This window comes from Corapipo altera, unplaced genomic scaffold (assembly GCF_003945725.1).
Source record: "Corapipo altera isolate COAL_440 unplaced genomic scaffold, ASM394572v1 23, whole genome shotgun sequence".
Taxonomy (NCBI): Eukaryota; Metazoa; Chordata; class Aves; order Passeriformes; family Pipridae; genus Corapipo; species Corapipo altera.
Window position 1 is genome coordinate 25,035,831 of NW_020884878.1, and position 21,173 is coordinate 25,057,003.

Sequence of the window (21,173 nt, forward strand, 5' to 3'; positions counted from 1 at the left end):
GGGAAAGCTTATGTGGGACAGCAGAAAGATATTGTTTATGAATGTGAGCTTCCAAATCTAGTGTTTTATTTCAGTATGCTTCCAGTTTGCATCTGTTTATGTACCTGGAACAGAATTACCACTCATTACTTTAAGGCTGACCATTCAATTTTTTTTGTTTTTAATTGTATTTTGGAGCACTTTATGTTATTAAACCACTTGTTAGCCCAAAATGCTACTGTTAGTCAGTGAAATTCGTATCTTTTGCTTCTTTGATTTAAAGGAAGAGGTGCGTTCTCTGCTCAGAGATGACCTCTTTGTTTTGTGTAATTGTGCTAGAAGGTGGTAACTGGCGCCTTGCTTTTTCATACAATTTAAGGATGCCTTTTAATGAATTTCCTTTGCTGTTCTTCAGGGTAACTCATTCACACATTCAGTAATTCACAAGAAACTGAAAGGAAGTTACATGGAATATTACATAGCTATTTGTCTTCTGGCAGTGCTTAGCAAGCGTGTTTCATCATCCCAGAAATTCCATTCAGTCTAAGCCTAATTTTGGAAAAGAGGCAAAACTGGTTGTTTCTGTCTGGAACTTGCTCGATACAAGACAAGCAAGCTAACTCTGTACCTAAAGGCATGTAATTTGTGTTTGAAAAAATTAATAACCATAAGGAGAAATTCAGCATGAGTTGGAATCTTAGGTTTTTCATTTGATTTCAACTGTCACTGAAGACTGACTACTTTCATTTGTTGCTTCACCTAATCTCTCTATGAATATGCTCTAACCATGTGTCTGGTTTCCTTCTCCTTTGGGAATGCTTGATGGCTCTCATTGTGGATTTTTACTTGAGTGAAAACGACAACTTGAGTATAAATGACAGTTTTCAAATCCACTTTTAAATAGACACAAATTTTGTCCAATTCCTCGTAAATTGCATTAATCCCCTTGCATTGCTTTTATGTGTCTGTGCAATGTCTTCAGCAGCTGCAAAGGAGTCTGTCTTAAAACACTTGTCAGCATCACCATTTATCATTTGTCCATCGTACTACCTATGGTTTGCTGCTACAGTGCTAATCTCTACTAGCGTGGATGCGTGTGACTTATGAGTCTGTTGCATGCTTTTATCCTGCATGTAAGCCCTGGAGTTACCTCATGCTTATGTGTCACAAGCACGGGCATGAACCTGGTGTGTAATATGGAATGCTCAAGTAAGGGAGGAATGCTTGGTGGAGCAACATAATTCAGCATGGCGCAAACAGGACATGTCCGTCTGTCAAACATGAGCTGTATATTCTGAAACCAAATAAATAGTCATCTTGTGGATGGACAGATATCTAGTGGTTTAATCTGTCAAATACTAGATGACAAGATTATCAACTGCTAAATAGAAAGCTCTTACTTTTTTCAGTTTTAAATTTGGATTTAGAAGATTTAGATCTATATTTCTTCTAATGCTGTTCAGACTAATACATCAACACATGGACAATAGTCTCTGTTTTTGCAATGTCAGATTACTAATTTCATTACTAGGTTTTAATGCATTTTTGCACTTTGGCAGTGTCTAAGCAGTTACTTCTATTATGCATGACCTATTATATTTGAATAATCAGGAATTATTATTGACAAAGGTATGATGTGTTGGGCTCTCTAATTATCATACTGTTGATGAAGTAGTTATCTTGTTATCTTAGAGTGGAAGAACTGGCAAGGCTTGACAGGTCCTTGGCTCCAATCAAATTTGGATTTCTGGCCAGTGTCACTGAAACAATTTTTTAATGTGCTCTTATTAGACTAGAATTACTTGTATCATTTTTCTTTTCCACTAAATCTCAGCTCAGAACTTGTCAGCAGGACTAAGTATGTTCTTGCTATGCTGGTGAGTGTTTCGAAGAATGTCATTAGTCACTTTGGCTCTGTGCATTGAGGCTTGCCTACAGGAGGTGTGGTGACTAAGGGATATGGTGTAGCCTTTCTAGGTCAAAGTCAAATCAGGCTGCTGCTGTCATTCTGCAGAAGTTTTGCAGCCCTTCCTCTGAAGATCTGCAGTTCTGAAGTCCTCGCTGCCCTTGCTAACCACAAATAAGCACAGGCTTTGATTCAGTGGTATAGCTTTTCAGATGCATGCTGTCTTCTTTCCCACTGCTGAGCTGGGCAGTCTCTTGCATAATTACCTTTTATTTGAAGAAGAAAAATAGCTCCAGCTGGCTACTGCTGCTGAATGGGAGATATTACTGTGTGCAAGCAATGATTAGGTGTTCCTGACTGTTTCCTTCCTTGTACTTCTCTGCTCTCACTGCTTTGCCGGTCCTCTGCTGGTAGCTTCCATGGTAGTCTCTCTCGTGCTCTGCAGTCCATTACTTAAAACCTTCTGAAAGCAAGTGAAAATCAGGGGTTTTTTTGCTTGATTCCTTTGTTTTTCCCTTTCCCTGTCCTAATGACTCTTGGAATAACTGTAATACTGGGTGTATCCCTGAGATGGAGTTGATCTATAGCTGAACTTTCCAACCCAATATTGTATTTAGCCATATATTTGCTTATTAATCAAGATGCTATATAATCCTGAGTAATGCTTTAAGAGTACACATCTATGTTTGTTAACACAGCATATTATTAATAATTAGTAAGGTCTCTATGTGTTATAAATCTTTCTTTTCAGTCAAGGCCATGAAAGCAGTAGGCCTCACATGGTCACAGCTGGTTCATATTTGAGATATAAATGTAGCTGTAGTTCTGTATTTAGAGACTAGTCAAAGCCATGGGGCATTTGATAGTAGTTGGTCCAAATTGATTCCCTCATTTTACCCTGGGCCCTGGCCAGGCTTCAGGGAAAAACCAAGGAGGGAAGAAAGCCAGATTATTTTTCCACACCAGTTGAGTGATGTAAACTGGTTTGTTTAATACTATATAAGCTGGACCCTCTCATAGCAAAGATGGAGGCCTCCCTGCTGAGGTGGATACACGTAGGATTTCCCAGGTACCAGGAAGAGGTCCTCAAGACCTTCACTGTGATCACTTCCCAGCTGAAGTGCAATCTGGATGATGGTATGGTATTATGCGGTAGCTGGTGATGTATATCTCTCTAAATCACTCTTAAGACTTTCTTTGTAGTAATGATTAGATGCATTGCTAAGTGTATCCTTTTCATAAACCATGTTTCTTTTGCACTTTGTTACTATTTTGCACTATAGTAAACTTACACACTTATTCTTTGAAGTTGGGTGTCAGTTCCTTACATCCACCCTTGTTCCCAAGGCAAAACAGATTGGCAAAACACTGTATGATAGTAAAAGGCTTGAAGTAAGCACAGGCTTTCGATCCTGCTTGCTGTTTATTGCATTTACTCAAGCTATTGCTGGTGTTCCTTGTGCAAACAACTGCTGGTGGTTTTTAAACTGATCTTTTGTTTCACCTGCCCAGATGCCCTGTGAGCATGTGGTTGAGGCACTGGGAGTGGTGGGGGCTCCCTGGGTTCTGAGTGTTGGGTTGCCCCAGCCTGGAGCACTGGACACCTCCCTTCGCTAGGGGTGAGGTCAAGCCCAGTCCAGGACATCAGCCCACCAGCAGATGGGGGACTGGATCAGGCCCATTGAGGGGAACTGTGATCAGATAGTGGTGTAGGAGTGGGCTGAGGCCAGGCTGGGATGTGGGCCCATGGACAGGCCCAGCTTGGTGAGGCCCATGGACAGGCAGGGCTGCGGGGAGCTGGAGATGTGCCCTGCTGTGGCATCGTGTGCTGACATGGGGTCCTGGGTGGGGGAGCCCTGGGGGAACTACACAGGGCTAGTAAGGCCTGTCAGGGTCCTGACAAAACCTATACAAGATATTAGCTATAAATAATATACCTAATAAAACAGTTTAAATTACCTAATAGAACAGTTTAAAATGCCTATGCTAGGTGGTTGTGCAGAAGACTGGACTGAGGATATTTTCTAGCACAGAAAGATCATGAACATATTGACAATCTTTTTTAACACTATAAAATGTAGCTTTCAAAAAATGTGACTAGCTATTTCTTCGACATGCTTATAGTGAACTTCTTATAAGAATGAAATGCTGTACAACTTTAATATTTCTACTTGTGTACCCTTGCTGATACTTTCAACATACAGTTTTCGTTTTTGGTCAGATTGAGTGCTATGGAAATAAGAATTTGTCATCGCTTGTTTGCAGATGTCTTCTTGCTGAATTGTAGCCTACATTTAAAACTTGTCTGAGAAAGGCAGATAACTTCCACCAGTCCCTTCTCCATCTATGTCTTTTCTTTCTCCTTTATGCTAAATAGGAATTGGTATATGAAGAACTTTATTCATCTAATTCATGTGCCAAAGATCATATGGCTTACAGCAACAACAGAAAGTCTGAGACATTTTCCACGCTGATTTTATATAGTGGCATAATAAGACCTGTTTTTTGCTGTTGACTGTACATAAAGGAAGGAAGTTAGTAGTGCTATATATTAATCTCATTATGAGTGCTATGTAAAGCAAAGGGTTTGGTGAAAATATTTTCTCTCATATACCACAACCACTTGTTCCTTTTGGGAGAAATTTGCTTGCTGATTTGTTATTTAAGGTAGACAGAAAGTGAGGTAATCCTAATATTGTTTCTCCTAGCTCTGAAACTAGATTGATCTCAAACTTATTGGGAAGAATGCAGTGGGAATGTGACAGAATCACTTTTCTGAACTCAGCAGTTACCAGCTGATGGATGTATTGGTGTATTGAACTTGGATTGATGTGATCTCTAGCTGTTACATTCTGTACTTTTGGTTTTTTTGTCAGCTGACAATGCCCCTAATAGGCCTGAATTTTACCCAGTACTATGCTGATGACTTTGCAAAAGTAGAAGATCAAGGATGGCAGGGAGGTAGTGATTATAGCTTTTTAATTATTTTTATATAAAAATAAGCATACAGTTTACTGAGGAATTAGTTACATGCATCATACAGTGGTGCTAAAATCTTATATAACCAGATCAAGTTACATCTGTTTCTCAGAGTTATTAGGCTTAGTTTGGGCTACATCTGTAGCTCAGATGAATAAAGGCATACATTTGTTGGTCAGTTGCTGTAGGATTTTTCCAGATTATTAACGTTTCAGCTGCATGTCTCTTCTTGCATCTGGTATGAAAGATGTGAGAAGGGTCTTTCTTCTGCAGGATTGAACAATATCTAGGTCATTGAATAAAGACCAGAGATTCCCTTAAATGAAAGTGAAATGTAATATATTCAGGCCTAAATAAAATAATTCAAAGTGAGGAGTTTCTGACAGTGAATTTGGAACTGGTTTCCAGTTCCATGGATTTCACTAAGGTGTGAGTACTTAGCTTCCATTAATGAAGTGCCAGGTTTTCTTCGCTGGAATACAGATTAGATACACCTTAGAGTAGTGTTACAGAAGCAAACCGGATGGGAAGGAGGAAGTATTATGTTAGAAAACAATGAGCCAAGTGCAAAGGAGGATACTGTGATTACAGAGGGTGGGGGAGGAGAACACAAGTGCACATCATAAGTAAATTTGTCTCTTTTGAACTGGTTGATACTGGGATTCTGGGCATTTTGATGGTAGACAAAAATAAATCTTTTATTTACAGAGGAAAGAACCAAACCATGTAATGGTTATTCCTCGTAAGTTAGCATAACTTCACTGATGTTATTTAGAGTGTGTAATGAGACTTTTCTAAAAAATTAGTTGACTAACAAAACTGTCTAAATGAAAACAATCTACTGCTTCAAGGTTTGATGTCAAAACTGAATAATGCTTAAAGTTATTTCTTTCAATTTCTTTATCTGTTAATAAACAGTATCTGGACCTTAGTTTAATTTTATGTTGCAAGAAACAAATAATAGTTTTTGTAGCATAAGAACTATGGAAGTAAACTTTAAAGCCAGAAACCCGAATATTTAGAAGTTACACACTTTTACACTTCATAACCAGGAAATTAAATCTTCATTGGCAAGATAGAGTTCTTCCTAAGCAAGTTATTCAAATGTCACCAACATCCACTGCCATTTCAGTTTTAAGAAAATAGTATTTAGAAAAAAGTGATGCAGGAGCATGACTGTCATGCTTTATCTTGTGCATACAAAGCGAAGCCTGAATATTTTTTTTGAAGAGCGAGACATACTGAAGGAATTAATTCTTAAACAAAACATCTGTCTCCCAAGCAATTTTTTTACTGGGATTGGAATGAGTCATGGGTTTGGGAACTCTGCTGGTCTCAGCGCAATGAGATCACCATAAGACTTAAGGGTTTTCGCTGTGCTTTACAAAAAAGAAAAAATATATTGTGACACTGGTAAAACTTACCTTCTTTCTACACGCTTGCACATGGAAACCTACTTTTGAGCCTTTACTATACTAGAAACTCTCTCCCAGGGGAGCAGATTTTTTTGTTCCCCATTAAACAGATTGTAGGGACTTAGACAAAACTTTCTATACTACTAAAAGTTAAGAGTTTGAATGTGATTAGAGGGAATAAAGAATATGCTTGAAAAGCAGTATTATGGCACTAGAAGATGAAAAATTCTCCTTAGGCACAAGAGTGTGTCACCATTAGGACATGAGAGTGTGTCATGAACTGCTTTCCACATCTTTCTGTGTCATCCCCTTGTCTAGCCAGCCCCTGGCATAGTTGTAGTCCAGTTTGGTACAGCCCAGTCCTGGATTTCACCACACCCTGACCTCACTCCACAGTATGACCTTTGTGGAGCAGTGCTTCTGAGTGAAGGCTTGACCTCCACTGGCACACATATTTCTGCAGTAAAAGGAACAAGCAATTCAGCTCCTGAAGGAATAGCTTTGTCTTGTTTAGACACTGCCCATTTAAAAAAAAAAAAAGTAAAAAAAGTCTTAGGCTCTGAGGATCAGGGTTTGGCATTTTGTAAGTTCAGCCCGTTGTTGGGAGAGACAACAGCTTTTCTGTTGGATATCTGAAACCTAGTCAGGGATGGTGCCACCTTCTTTTGCAACCCCAATTCATATCCATTGCCAGAGAAGAATGAAGTGTTCTGGGTTTGAATCTTTTGCAGGTGGTGTGTTTTGCTCATGTCCTTAGGAGGAGCCTCTTTCCTGGCTCCAAGCATCTATGATTGCACTCGGGTGGGTGAGATGTACCTTTTCAGATAGTCTCAACCTAGGGGTCAGGTTGAAGGAGAACTAAAAATGAGTTTAATATTCTTGTACCTGGATGCAAAGCAAGGAAGTGAGGGCATGTATTCTTTTAAGTGCCCAGAAGAGGCATTTTGGACTAGAATCTGTGTTAAGTCAATAGTCTTGAAACAATGGGTTTACTTTTCCACTTTGAAGTCACTGAGTAAGGCTAACTCTCAGTGAAGTTCTCCACTTTGCAACCCCTTTGCCTAGAAATGGGAAATTATTATTTATGAAACAAAATAGTGTAATAACTGTACAGAGACACTGAACTGTCACCAGCATTAGCTGTTTCACTTCTTGTTCGCAGAATAAACTCTAAGAATGAGTGCCAGTTACAGGAATTGCAACATTGTATCAGTGTGTAACAGAGATAGAGTTGGTTCAGTGTTTTGTAGAAAGTATTCTCATTTTCAAATGCAATTCAGAAGCATCAGACCAAAGCATATTATGCTTATCCTGTACATATCCTTGACCATATCTGCAAGTGTGTTGTTTGTTTGTTTGTTTTATATTTTGAAAGAAGATTATTTTGTTCCCAACAGGCCTATCACTTGACAAGATTTCTTCCCACCATCTCAGTGTTTGATGGAAATTTTCTAGCTGTTAAAATTGAATACTTTTATCACTGATCACTGATAACTGATTGTAAATTACTATCAAAAGAGAGAAAAAGCCAGTAGTTTTCTTTCTAGGTTATCTCAGATTTTTCTCAGAGACTGAAAAACAAGTCATTCATAAAAAAAAAAAAGGCACAAAACCCCCAAAAACTTCAAGCATACATGGTCTGTTTGGCTTTTTTCCCCCCTGGATTCTGTCAGGAGAGGAGAGCTAAGCAATCAAACATAGAAGAGACCAGAAGACATGGATAGCATTTTTAATAATTCCTGAGATGATAACATCCCTTGAATAAAACACTGGAGCAGATATTTTGTCTTTTTTTTCCTTTTTTTGTGTAATTTCTTAAGTTTGCAGAATTCTCTGCAGTTTTGCAAGCTTTATGGAACTTGCCCATTTTGAAGGGGGTGGTGCTCGTAGCTGTTCGGGGGTTTCTCAGAAGAAGTATGCAGCATTTCAGAAATGTGTTCAGCTTCTGTTTTTTGCCAGAAAGAAAACTGTATTTAGTTAACTGCTGCAAAATATCAGGATACTGCCAACAGATGGTTTACTGTTTTTACATAGTTCTTGTTTTCCCTCAAGAAAAGCATTCGTGTAATATTTTATAGAGGTGTGTCTGCTCTTACAGAGATTTTGATATCCCCAGAGCCACATATATTTCATTCTTAAAAGCATTATGCATTTTGCTAGTAAGTTATTCTGCTCAGGCATTTGAAATGATTGAAAAAACCTATTTATGCTTACTGGAGAAAGTTGATTCACCATGGATGGATGAAATAAAATGCTTTAATCCCTTGATGTTATGTCTTATTGTATTATCCAAATGTATTGCTATGTTTTTGTACTCTTCCCTGGCATTAAAGTAATATAAAGGAATGTAATGACAGAGTTTACTTTTTCTTTTTTTTATGTGGGTGTTGCACGTTTCCGTTCAGAAAATTGAAAATGTTTAGCCTGAGAGACCTGACTTGGTACTTGGTTCCCTCCTTCTTTTTTGGGATATTTCATTTAGTGGATGACTGTAATGTGCAGAAATGTGCAATTTGTACCAATACCAGTTACATGAGGAAGAATGGAAATGGAACTGTGAGGATTTGTAAAACATGATTTCAGAGCGTACTGAAGTATGCTAGTAGGAGAAAGCATGTGACAAGGGTACTATGTGCTAGCTGTTAGCTGAAACAGTTTTTGCTTGTTTTTCTTTAAAACACCTTCAACTAATATTGTAGGAATAACCTGTCTCTCTCGTAACCTGTACACTAAATTATGAATCGTTTTAACGTGTTTTTTCAATGATCAGTACTTAATAAGGCAAAATCAGGTTCCTGTGAGATGTCTTGCCCAGAGCAGCTGACATGACTTAGCATATTACACTTATGTGAGCTATACTGCAGTAATAGCATTTCATCATATCATTGTACATTCGTGTATGGAACAGGTTCTGGTTGCAATGTAACAGAGCCTAACTTCCTACCTACCCTTTTACTACCCCTCTCTTTAACCCAACAAATAATGGAGTTGGTATACCAAGAAATTTTCTTTTGTCTTGAGACACAGTTGTTCTTACCAAGGAGATGCCCCATATGAACTCCCGTTTTACCACTTTTTATGCCATTTAGTTCTTTGTTGCAAGTTTTGATTTTGAAAAATTTTATGTAGATTGGCTCTATGCCATGTCTTCAGTCAGCTGATTTCAATATTTGATGAAAGTTCCTGGCATTTCAGGTTCTTTCTTTAAACTGCAATTTTATGATCCTTTTAAACAAACACTGCTGGTGCCTAAGGCAGCTTAATCTTACCCTGTGCTCTTCCTTCCCATGTGCTGACACACAGCTGTGGGGTGCCCTGTGTCAGGGAGTTGATCTGAATAAAACCAAAACAAATTACTTTTTTTTTTTTCAAACTAGATTAAAACTGGATTAATTCTCTTGTCTAGTTCACTGGACTACCACAGAAGCACTTATACCATCATAAGGAAGAAAAGCACAAAGGGAAATCAGTAGTTTCTGCCGGTACAAATGGTTAAGGTGGTCATAAGTTAATTGTGAAACAACACAGACTACTGAAAGAAATTTTGCATGTTTCAAACTGCAGTCCTTAAAACTAGTTCCCCTTTCCTGGGGGGACATGGGCTACTCCTTGTCACAAATATGCTTTAATTTCATTTTTTTAGTGATTTTTCTTTGCTAAAATATTGGACAAACAATGGAACAAACAGAGATAACTCAAACACAACTTCAAACCAGTTCATTTGGTTTTGTGATAAAGTTTTAGGCCATGTGAGTAAGTTGGAACTGGCAGAATATGTGAACTCTAATGATGCCTCTGATACTGTTTCATGTGATATTAGTCATGAGCGAACTAAGGAAATTAAGTTCTCTTGGAAGTCGTGTAAGATGTAGGAACATACAAATGATTGTAGATGTGTATTCTAAGAAGCTGGTATCTTTCTAGTTCTAACTGGAGGAGTGAAAGTAGGCTGTGTTAGGTCTCAAAAAATTTTAACTGCCTAAAGGCACACAGAATATATACCACAGAATATATATCAAGGTATATATTGGTGATGTTAATCTAGAGAACTGCAAGTGTTAAAAGACAGGATTGGAATTTAAAATTATCTTGCAGTAGGAGAAATAGTCTTAAAGTAGTAAGTAAGAAATCCTCTGTTAAGTTGGAATAGCTAGTTATTCGACGTCAAAAGTCTTTTTTTTTTTCCACAAAAATATTGAAGAACATGGTAGGTGTTGAACTGGAGTCTTGGTTTTTGATGACTGTCTATGTGTGGCAGTAGCTGTATAAGGAGTGTTCACTCTACGGTCTATAAAGTGTCATAGAATATCTTGAGTTGGGAGGGACCCATAAGGATCACAGAGTCCAACTCCTTGGTCCTTGCAGGACTACCTAAAACTAAACCATGTGATTAAGAGCATTGTCCAGATGCTCCTTGAACTCTCTCAAACTTGGTGCTGTGACCACTTACCCGGGGAGCTTGCTTAGAGACCAACTAAGTAGTTCTTTCAGTTGACTCTGGTGCCATAAATGAAGCTGTGAGGAGGATGGCATTTCAAAAATGATGTAGGCCAAGGGGAAACAGTCTGGAGAGCGGAAGTGTTTGGAGGAAGAAATCTGTGAGGAATGGCAGAAGAAACTGTTCCTCCTGCAAATGGAAGTCTAAAGGTGAATATAATAACTCATCATAAGATCTAACCACGTCTAAAAGGTCATAAGAGTTAAGCTGACCTCTTAAGACTTTTAAGAAAAATAAATTGGAAATGTGACTCTCTACAAATAACTCTAGATCATGATTGCATTTTTTTTTCCAGTAAATCCTTTTAAAAGTCGTGAACCCATTTTGGTAGGAAGTACCAAAGTTGCCTTGGTTTTTAAATGATTTTGTGCTTTTTCCAGAGTCATACTAGCTATTTGTTTGAGATTACAGCAAATGTAGAATTTTGATGATCAGTAATGACTGAAGTAGTAAATACCAGACAATTACTGTAATAGCAAAAGCTGTACTTTTTGGCAACAGTGTCCTGCAATGATTTCCTAAAGTAGATGTCCTCTTTCAAGATAGTGGCTTTATTAAAACCAGATTTGAGTGCTTGCTAGAGTTACAATTCCATCCAACAATAGTAGGTTGCTCAGATGACTTCACACTTCAGGCAGCATTTCAGTGGTTAGACTGTCCTGTGAGCCCATCCCTGTTTGTGATTAAACTAAAGATCCTTGAAAACAGCAAGGTTTAACATACTGAACATTTTGTCTTCTTTTGGAAAACATAACATACTCTTCCTTCTCTTGCTTTGTATTTCATTTCTCCTTTCTAACTTGCTCCTATTTGAATTCTGCATGCTGAGGATTAGTTTCCCCACTTCCTTCTGTATACCTATACCTCTACAAAGATACCGTAAATCTCCTTTTTTCCACTTATTTGTGTAGAGTCCTATAAAATATGTGGATATGAAGTGGATGTAAGTCAGCCACTTTCTGGCTCTCTGCCTGGAAACAGTCTGAGATTCCGACTGAAGAGAAAACAGTCCAATTTTTTGTTACTGAACGTGTGGGATCCATGAGGGAGTCAGTTTAATTCACCTGGTTTTATTTAATATTCTTTTTAAGAAATTGCCTTTAATTACTGTCCTCTTACACACTTTCAGAGGAATAGTCAGCTGTTCATAGGAGGAGTTTTTAGTGATAGAAATGTGATGGAGAAGAACTGTAGTAGAGAAAGATGTGAGAAGATGCAAATGAGCAGCGCATTGCAGGCACCTTTTCAAATCCACACAGGAATATTCCCTCTCGGTGTTTCTGTTGTGTGCTGGGAGCACAGTGTAAATACTGACATCCTGTTCCATAATGTGGTGGATGGAGTGAAAAATCACAGGAGGAAAATGAGATCTTCTTTGTTCAGCCAGAATCATCATTATAATAACTTGAGTGGAATTAAATATGCAGGACAAAGCACGTGAGGTGGGAAGTGCAGTCTCTCTTTAAGGACTCTTAGATTTACTGAAACCTTTATACCCCCCTTCCTTCAGAGGGATAAATGTTACAAACAGTAACGCATTGTCTCAGAGTGTTCAGAGATCCTCCAGTAAAAGTCTCTTCTTTAAGGCATTTTTTATTGGAGTATAGGGGAAAAAGTTTGTGTTCCACTGCGTGAGTTCATATGGGCCATGAGTGGAAACTGCTGATGAATTTGTCCTGGAATGTATGCCAAGAAAAAACATTACTGTGTAAAGAAGTATGTGTATACTACATGAAGTTGTGCATGTACAGGCAGCGAGTTTTTTGTATGAGAATAGGGATTTTGTTGGAGAATGTGAAAAATTGAGATTTATTTGTGTTCCTTGAGCAAGTCTTCCTTATTTTATTTTTTTTTTTAGTAAAACTGACAAAGATTGTATTATGTCCCCTTGTGAAAAAGAGGAATATTGGAATGTGTTACCTATTTAAGCAATGGTCTTTTGCATAAATCCACTACTAAATAGGGAGAAGGTTGCTTATTCAAATTCAGCTGCTGATTTTTTGACCTATGAAAAATGATTTCATCCGAACTACAATGATAGCTCAATCTCAGAAGTCTGTTTGTACACAGGCACAGTTAGTTGTTTTCTTCTTTAAATAAATAGGCTTCTCTGGTTTGTGTTAGCGTCAATTTTCACATTAGATTTGGCAGTCACGTCAAGTACACACTCTGTTAGATTAATTACTTGAATATGCTATCTGAAGCTGTTGTAAACCCAAGTACAGGAACAGAAGGATCACAACCTCCGAGGCACAGTCAGTGCACACTTTAGTTGCAGGTTCCAATGTTTGGTATATACTGTGTCTGTGTACAGCTTCTGTTTGATATATATAAAATCAGTTTAATCACAAAGCCAATGACAGCATGCAGCAGTAAACTGTAGTATTTGATTGTTCTGTGTTGTATCTTCTGTGCCTACACTGAAGCAGGAGTTTTAATTTGTCTTGGATACCATGTTGAGCTAGACTTTTATTTAAAGTTTTATTTGCATGTTGATTGTGCATAAAAGCACTTGAATAAGAGATAGTGATGAGTGTATATAGAGAGAATTATGTTATGGAATCTCCTAGGTTTTGCATTTATTTTAGTTATTGCATATGTGGCTGACATTCTAGTTTCATGCTGTAAGTTGCAGTGCACAAATACAGTAAAATGATTTGGGAATCTATGAAACTGTATTTGGATAGTGTCTCTTGTTTGTTTGACTTGCCTGTTGTTCAGCAGAGTCTTATCAAATACAGTGAAATCTCTTGCTTTTAATATTCTTAAAGTGAAGCTTGAAGTACAGTATGTAAGTTTTGAAGTTATAAACCCATAACATTTTCTGATACTGCAGGTAAGGAAAACTTTCGTTCTCTCTTAATCCAGGAAGCCTTTACATCACTGAGTGCATCTTTGGGGTCATACTTTATCTTGCAGTCTATGAGCATTAAGAAAACGTCTGAAAACATCTATTCAGCAACTTGGATTTAGCAGCATCAGGTTGCTGCAATTTGGAAAGCACTTTTTCAGTTGAACATCACTAGAGTATATTTTTACCAGACAGCATTTATATATGTTTTCCAAAAAGCTGTTTATTGAAAATTCATTAAGCATATGAAGGTCTAGGATTGAAATTATTATTGCAAAAATTATCAATCTCTATCTCAGTCAGGAGGAGGTTTGTGTATTTAAACCCATTGTCATTTACAGTGGTCTTGAATTAAAAAAAAAAAACTAGTTGTAATGTGCCAACAGTTTACATGCTGGTATAAGTTATTCTTCAGATATTTCCATAATACAGAAGAGGAGAGAAGTGGAGGATAATGAATGCAAAAACAACCTTTTCTAAATAGCTACCAGGTAAACTTATTCTTTTGATTGTGTTTTTATTCAATGTATTTGTTGTTAAAGGACAGGTAATTTACATGTCAGGAGTTATCTTGTCAGGAGCTGCTCATTCTTTTCTTCCTTTGAAATTGGTCTGGATTTTTCTTTTAATGGGGGCGATTTTTAAATGCAATTGATTTCTTTAAAGGTGCATGTAAAATGACCTAATGCTAAAACGTGTCAGAATTCAAATACTTCTATGGTGGTTAACTGAGGTATACTGTTACAGATTATTTTGGCAAAGGATTCTATTTGCATCCCAAAATTAGTAGGTGGTGAATTTGGTTTGGATTAAGTTGTGCTGTCTGACATATCCATGAAAACAGCTTCCCCCCGCTCCATCTCATTTTTTTAAAAATAAGGGAATATCATAAATAGTGGCAGCAAAATATTGAGACTGAAAGTGTTAAGATAAGTACTTTTCTGGTAGTATGCACACTAAAAATAATGACTCTCTTGGTTTCATAATCTAATGTGACTGCAATTTATTTATATTTATTTAAAAGTGTGGCAAATATCAAATGATCCCACAGGCAGAATTACTGACTTCAGTAGTTCAGACCTGAAGATGATCTTACTGATACTAAGACAGCTAAGGATGTCGAAAAGATATCTCGGCTTGGAAGTCTTTAATATAGAAATGTGGAATTTAATGTATGTATATTGAAGTGTCATTATATTTGAACAATAGAGGTGGCATTCAGCAGTTTCCATGAGTGTGGCCTGTGTACGTAGTATAAGATTTCAATTCAGAACTAACTGGAGTTACAGCTGTGGTGCTGTTTACACAAAGAACCTATTAATGTCCCCTCTGAGATCTTTCTCCTTTAGTTAATCTCCTCTGTAAGCAGTGGTCAGATCGATCTTTATTTTGCAGGACACACATGAATAAGCAGTGTCCCTCCTTCTTCCCTCTCTGTTCTCTACAATAATTTTTTTCTCTCCGAATGTCTCTTCTAAGTTGACTCTGCTGTTTCCTTACAAAACACATTGAGGAACTGACCTGGGTCAAAATAACTTAGCAGAAAAGTAGAGGTGTGGTTTTGTGTGCCTTAACCCTGATGGTTTCTCTGACACTGTTTCCTGTGCAGGTGTGCCCAGTTTGTAATTACAGAGGAATTGAGGGGATGAGGTGCTAAAGCTGCAAGAGGTGCAAGAGCTGAGCAATCAAGTACTGTCACCAAGAGCAGTGCTTCTGAAGGAACAGTCTTACCATATCTGAAGTTTTCTATAGCTTCTTTGAATGTGGTGGTCTACCAGCACAACCACAGTGCTCCTTCCCTGTCCTTCTCTGTGTGGGACATAGATCTGAGTTTCTCTCCAGTTATCAGAGGGGGAATTAATGAAGGTTTTATGCTGCATGAAGTTGCAGGGTGTTTCTCTGAGAAGATTTTGCAACAAATTTTAGTTCTAGTGGGAGTGGCTTCTGCCCCAAATAAGCCTAACTAGTTTAAGTAAACTTAAATGTGGAGAGCAACTTCAGTGAAGATACTTGAATACTTTGAAAATTCTGCCTCTAAGAATATGAAATTATCTTCTAAATTCTTTGAGTCGTTAAAACCTTTATTTGAAGCTCACGGATTTTAATACCCATGTAAATTAACTGGACTTTCACATACTTCAGAGTTTCTAATATTATTTTATATTTATGATTTTATTTTAGAAAGCAGCAGTTGGCTATACCTGTGATCTACAATGAATGCCAAATCTGCAATCAGCAAAGAAATTTTTGCCCCTCATGATGAAAGGATGCTGGGAGCTGTTCAAGTGAAAAGAAGAACAAAAAAAAAGATTCCTTTCCTAGCTACTGGGGGTCAGGGTGAATATTTAACATACATCTGCCTGTCAGGTAAGATTAATGACTTGGACATCTAGTGATCTGTTTAGGCTTACTTAGATTAACTGATTAGCTGTCATCTCTAGCTATAAAGAACTGGGTGATTTCAATCTTAAAATAATGTAATTAGAGAATTATAGCACTTATACCTTTCATCTTGCAGAACAACATGCTCAAGGCTATTAATATTTATACAGTGTAATAAATTGAGCAGGTGATTTCATTGTTTTTAAAAAACTATGCTGTGTTCTGTCACAGCATGGCTGCAGAGTATGAACAAATAGAGTATTTGGTAACAGTCTTTCCGTATTGAAATTAAGATATTTCTTAGAAGGATGAACTTTTCAGGATATTAAAATGGCATACAATGTAATTTTTTTATGCCATGTTTCAATGTCTGACAACTGAGCATGTGTGAATACCTTTGGCATTCTGTGGTGATTTAGTCACTTAGGTTTTTAGGCATATCAGTTGCTCCCTTTGAGTGTGTGCGTCTTGCTGGAAGTACAACTAGTGGTCAGAGGAAGAAGTGCTCTATGAATCTCAGAAGACTGCAATTATTTTTGGACTAAATGAAGGATAGTGCTTCATGGACTCTTTAAAATTTTACTTTTTTAAACTATATTAAAAATATCAAAGCATAGGAAGTAAACCCCAGTGACTCTACTTCTAAAACATCACACAGTGCCCACAAAATGTACATTTATTGAATGTTATGGAATGAGATGTTATTTGTCTGCATATATGCAAATGCTTATGGTAAAATACAAGCTGCAGAGAATATGCACATACATATTGAGGTCAGTGACACAAAACAGAAGACTTCTCATTTTCAGCTGAGTGTTCTGCTTGTCGTTATAGGATCACAGCATCATAGAATATCCTGAGCTGGAAAAGAGTCACAGGGATCATTGAATCCAACCCCTGGCCCCGCACAGGGTAACCCCAAAAATGGCACTGTCTGAAAGCATTTCCTAATGCTTCTTGAACTCCAGCAGGCTTAGTGCTGTGACCAGTTCTCCTGGGGTACCTGTTCCAGGGCTTTAACACCTTCTGAGTAAAAAACTTTCTCCTGATATCCAACTTAAACCTTCCCTAACACGATTTCATGCCATTCCCACAGATCCTATCAGTGGTCACGAGAGAGAAGAGATCAGTGCGTGACCCTCTACTTCTCATGAGGAAGCTGTGGACCGCAGCTGAAGTCTCCCCTCAGTGTCCTATTTTTTAGGCTGAACAAACCAAGTGACCTCAGCCATTCTTCCCATATACAGAGCTTCAAGGAAGGGTTTAAAAATTGATTCAACTAGGCTGTTCCCTAGACTTGTGGTTGGCATACTCTGTTGGATGTAAGGGATTGCAGGTTTCAGTCCTCTCAAGTTATAGAGAAAACTGAATCTAGGTCTCCCATCTCTTAAAGAAATGTTCAAATCACTAACCTTTTGAAGCAAAACTCAATTCTTCTTCCTTTGGAAATCCAGTTTTTCAAATGTCAGTCCAATTTTTTTTCTAAGTCGTCTTCTTGTAAATCAAGTTCTAGATTTGTGCTGTAAGTTTTGGAATACACAGGTGCTTGATACCCTTGTTCATGATTGAAGGTTAGAGATGCCATCTGTGCTTATAATTTTCTCTAGACTAACTCTATTCAATAGGTGGTGTGTGTGTGTGCTTTTATTTTATTTTGGTTTTTAAACTACCATTCTGGAGAACTTAGCCCTTCCTCAACTCCCACACCCCGTATTGATGTGTAGTAACCATCATGGATTTTAAGACATTGAATGATCTCGAATTCATCTATTGTTTTTCTGCAACAGGATAGCATGTTTATGAGTAAGGAAGAAACAGCAGATGCCCTGACTTGAGCAGAGTTTGTCACTGATGATAAGGAGAAGCATTCAAGATGTAAATAAAATTACTATGTGGCAGGCACTGAAAAGCTTCATAGTGGTATTGCAAGAACCTTCACACATGGCTCACTGTTAGTGGGGTTTTTCATGGATCTGAGACCAGGTTTTTTATGTATATTTATAGATTATATTATGAAAAGTACAGTATGATTGATAATTTCAGTAGGCAACGAAGTGACTAGGGAGAGGACTGCCTGGCTATATTTGTTTGATGTCAGTATTAGAAGTCCAAAGAATCTGATTAGAAAGATGATGCAATTCAGTAAGGTCAAGTGCAATTAGTTATTTACTTGGGAATCATCAAAGGCACAAAACCAGGCATTAGGGAGAAATGGTTTCTGTGAAGCAAGAAGTTATGTTACAAATGAAGAAAAAGGTTCCCTTCAGTTAGGGTAAGTTAATGTGGGTATGACAGTTTAATTGTACCCCAGGCAGTCTATCTTGGGATAACAGAATATGTTTGACCTTCCTTTTTTGATACAATTCAGTACAACGAAGCAGACACAATGGTGACTAGCTCAGAATTTGTGTTTACATTTCAAGAAACACATACTTGAATGCTGAGTGTTGCAACATCTTTCATGGAAACACCTTTTTCAGCCTTTGACTCTTGTCCCATTTTTCCCAGGTTTACCATGTATTAGGTAAACATAGTGACTGGAGTATCTGTGTGTTCATAGTTTCCTTGGACTAATTCAACTTGGCCTTTGCTAAAAGAAGTTTGATAATTTACTCTTTAGAACTGAATTTCTCAGTTGAAAGGATACACGTAGAAACTGGCTCCTTAAGGGATATAAATATTTGAGAATATAAAATATCTTGTCTAGTTGTAGTTTCATTCAAGGCGCGTACAAAAAATAAAACATCAGTCATTGCTATAGCTACTTTTACTTATTGCTCGGTTTGTAACTGAAAAATTGCATGAATTCTTTTCAGTGTTTTCCTTTCAGGGTTGGGAACATGCATGCTATCATAATTATTGTTTATTTGCATTTTTGTAAACATGGATAGAGATGCTAAGCAACCCTTAAACCTCAGAAATGGAATAGTGAAGCATTAAAAGAATCAAATACTAAACAGAGCAAGATGGAAGAATAAGGCAGATTCTTCCTTAAAATTGGTATTTGAAGTATGTACTGTATTTTTTTATTTTACATTATTAAATACTGAATTGGTTAGAAAGAAATATTCATTAATGCTCCAAGGTGGTATACCTAAAGCCTGTAATCTGAAACTGGAGACACATAAAGTTAACAAAGCTGTAGGAAGCCTGCTTGACAGACTGGTGGAAACCAAGCAGCTGGGTTACCTGCAGCCTTCTAGCCTGCTGTAGTGGTGGGGCTGGCCAAGTTAAACTGGCAAACAGAGCCAAGACAGATCTTTGGGGAGTTATTTAGTTGAAGAACGGCAAGAAATGAGTAGACAGATGGGAAACAGAGGTGGGGTGGCTGTAGGCGGAACAGAGAAAACGAAAACTAGGATTTTTTTTTTTTAATGCAGAAGACTTAACACGGAGAAAAGACAAGAAATTCAAAGCTGAAAGTGGATATTTATCACCTCCTCCACACTAGCAGACCTAGTGATAGTTATTGGATCAGATCTAAGTTTTAATTTTGTCACCATTGTCTTATATAATTGAAACATAATTGTTTAAAATAGTTCTTAACCTTATTTAGAATTCTGAGTTAAGTATAAAATACCTAAAAGGTCACTTCAGAAATATAGGCCATTGACCTACTTGCTTGTGCACAGTTCTGTTTATTATTTCCTTTGACACCCTAGCATTACATTTTTTAAGTAACTTCTATTATTTAAAAAGGTTTTTAATATTGTAGTGCCTTGGAACTGTTCCAGTTTGTATATATGGATGTGGCATTGACCTTTCAGGATTAAATATCTGTTGCAGTTGCAGTGAACTGAGTGAACCAGATGGTTCCTTTAGAACCTGAATTCTTGTGTGTCATAAAACTCTAAGGTAGATTGCACCAATCTTTCTAATCCTTCTGCTGAAATGTTTAGGATTAGAGTGTAAAGCTAAAGTTCTTTAAAGATGGAAGTGAAACTTTTCCCCTCTTTTCCCCACTATTATGTCTTTAATAGTGTTCTTTCTTTGCCATCTCCAAATTAAATTAGCATATTGTCAGTTCAGGGTTTTTTTGAATGGCTTTTATGCAGAAGTACAATCTGTCAAGAATGGTGGCAGAAAAACCAAAAGGAAATGCAAAGAAATCATAAGAAATAATACACAAAAATAAGATGCACATGCAGGGGGAGAGTGTGTTGGGGGTTTTGCCTTCTTTAAAAGTTAATTTTATTGACTATATCACAGATTTGTTCAAAAGATAGTCAATAACTTAGAAAGCTGTTTGCATTTACCACAATAAGCTTTTGGGATTTGGTTTGATTATTTTTTTTCACTTCTGTTTCTACGGAGAGACAGAGACTTGGTTTATGAGCTCAAATAGTTCTGTGAATATCCTCATTTGTGCACTTACAGCTGATATCTAACCACATCACTTACACTTCCAACATGAGCTTTTGTACTCCTGATTTTTTTTGGCTGTAGTCCATGGTGCCATGAAGTTGTTTTTCCAATTACAAATTTATTGTTCCTCCTATACTGGCTGTTCATGGAATAGAATGTTACCCAGGAATGACCTATATCTCTTGCTCCTTTTAAGGTCACTTGATGTGGCTGCCTGAAATTGGCCATAGTTTCATGGTGAGTTCAAGGACAGGTTAAGTGCAATTGAGTTTTCAGCATGGTGGCTGAACCGAAAATTGGAAAGTAGTGAGAAGGAACTTGATATCAAAGGAATTCAGTTTTCTCGTAGTGTGTTCTTATTTTCTATTTGAGTTTTGCTACTATAATGAAGTGACAATCTCCCAATTTATTTTCTGTATTTTCTTCTTGAAGAAAATATCCAATTTTCAGGAACTTATAGTGCAGAGGATTCTCGTGTTTCCTTTTCAGGACATGAGAAGCCAAAGTAAATTTCATTTTCCAACTACTTTCCTGGAGAATGCTGTATTTTTTTGCCCATAGGGTGTATTGATGTATTACTCAGTATTTTTTGGGGTAGGGATAGGGGGTGATGGGGGTATTTTCCCTCCGTTTAAATGTTGGATTAGGGAGTGAGAATGATACTTCAGTGTTCATGATACTCACTTTCAGTGTGACCCACTTAGATGTCAGACTCTTCATTGAATATTTAATTATTTATCCAAAATAGGACATGATTGACATGAGAGATTCGATCAGCCTTGAAGAATACATATACTG

The 21,173-nt window shown here is 37.4% G+C and overlaps 1 protein-coding gene across 1 annotated transcript in view; it reads left to right on the forward strand.

The window, feature by feature from the left end:
• Positions 1-21,173, forward strand: part of STXBP6 (syntaxin binding protein 6) — a 105,581-nt gene that overhangs the window by 17,222 nt on the left and 67,186 nt on the right. Inside the window, exon 2 of the mRNA XM_027638076.1 lies at positions 15,810-15,995. Coding sequence (XP_027493877.1) covers positions 15,842-15,995 — 154 coding nt within the window. The 5' untranslated portion in view covers positions 15,810-15,841. The remainder of the gene's footprint in view (positions 1-15,809; positions 15,996-21,173) is intronic.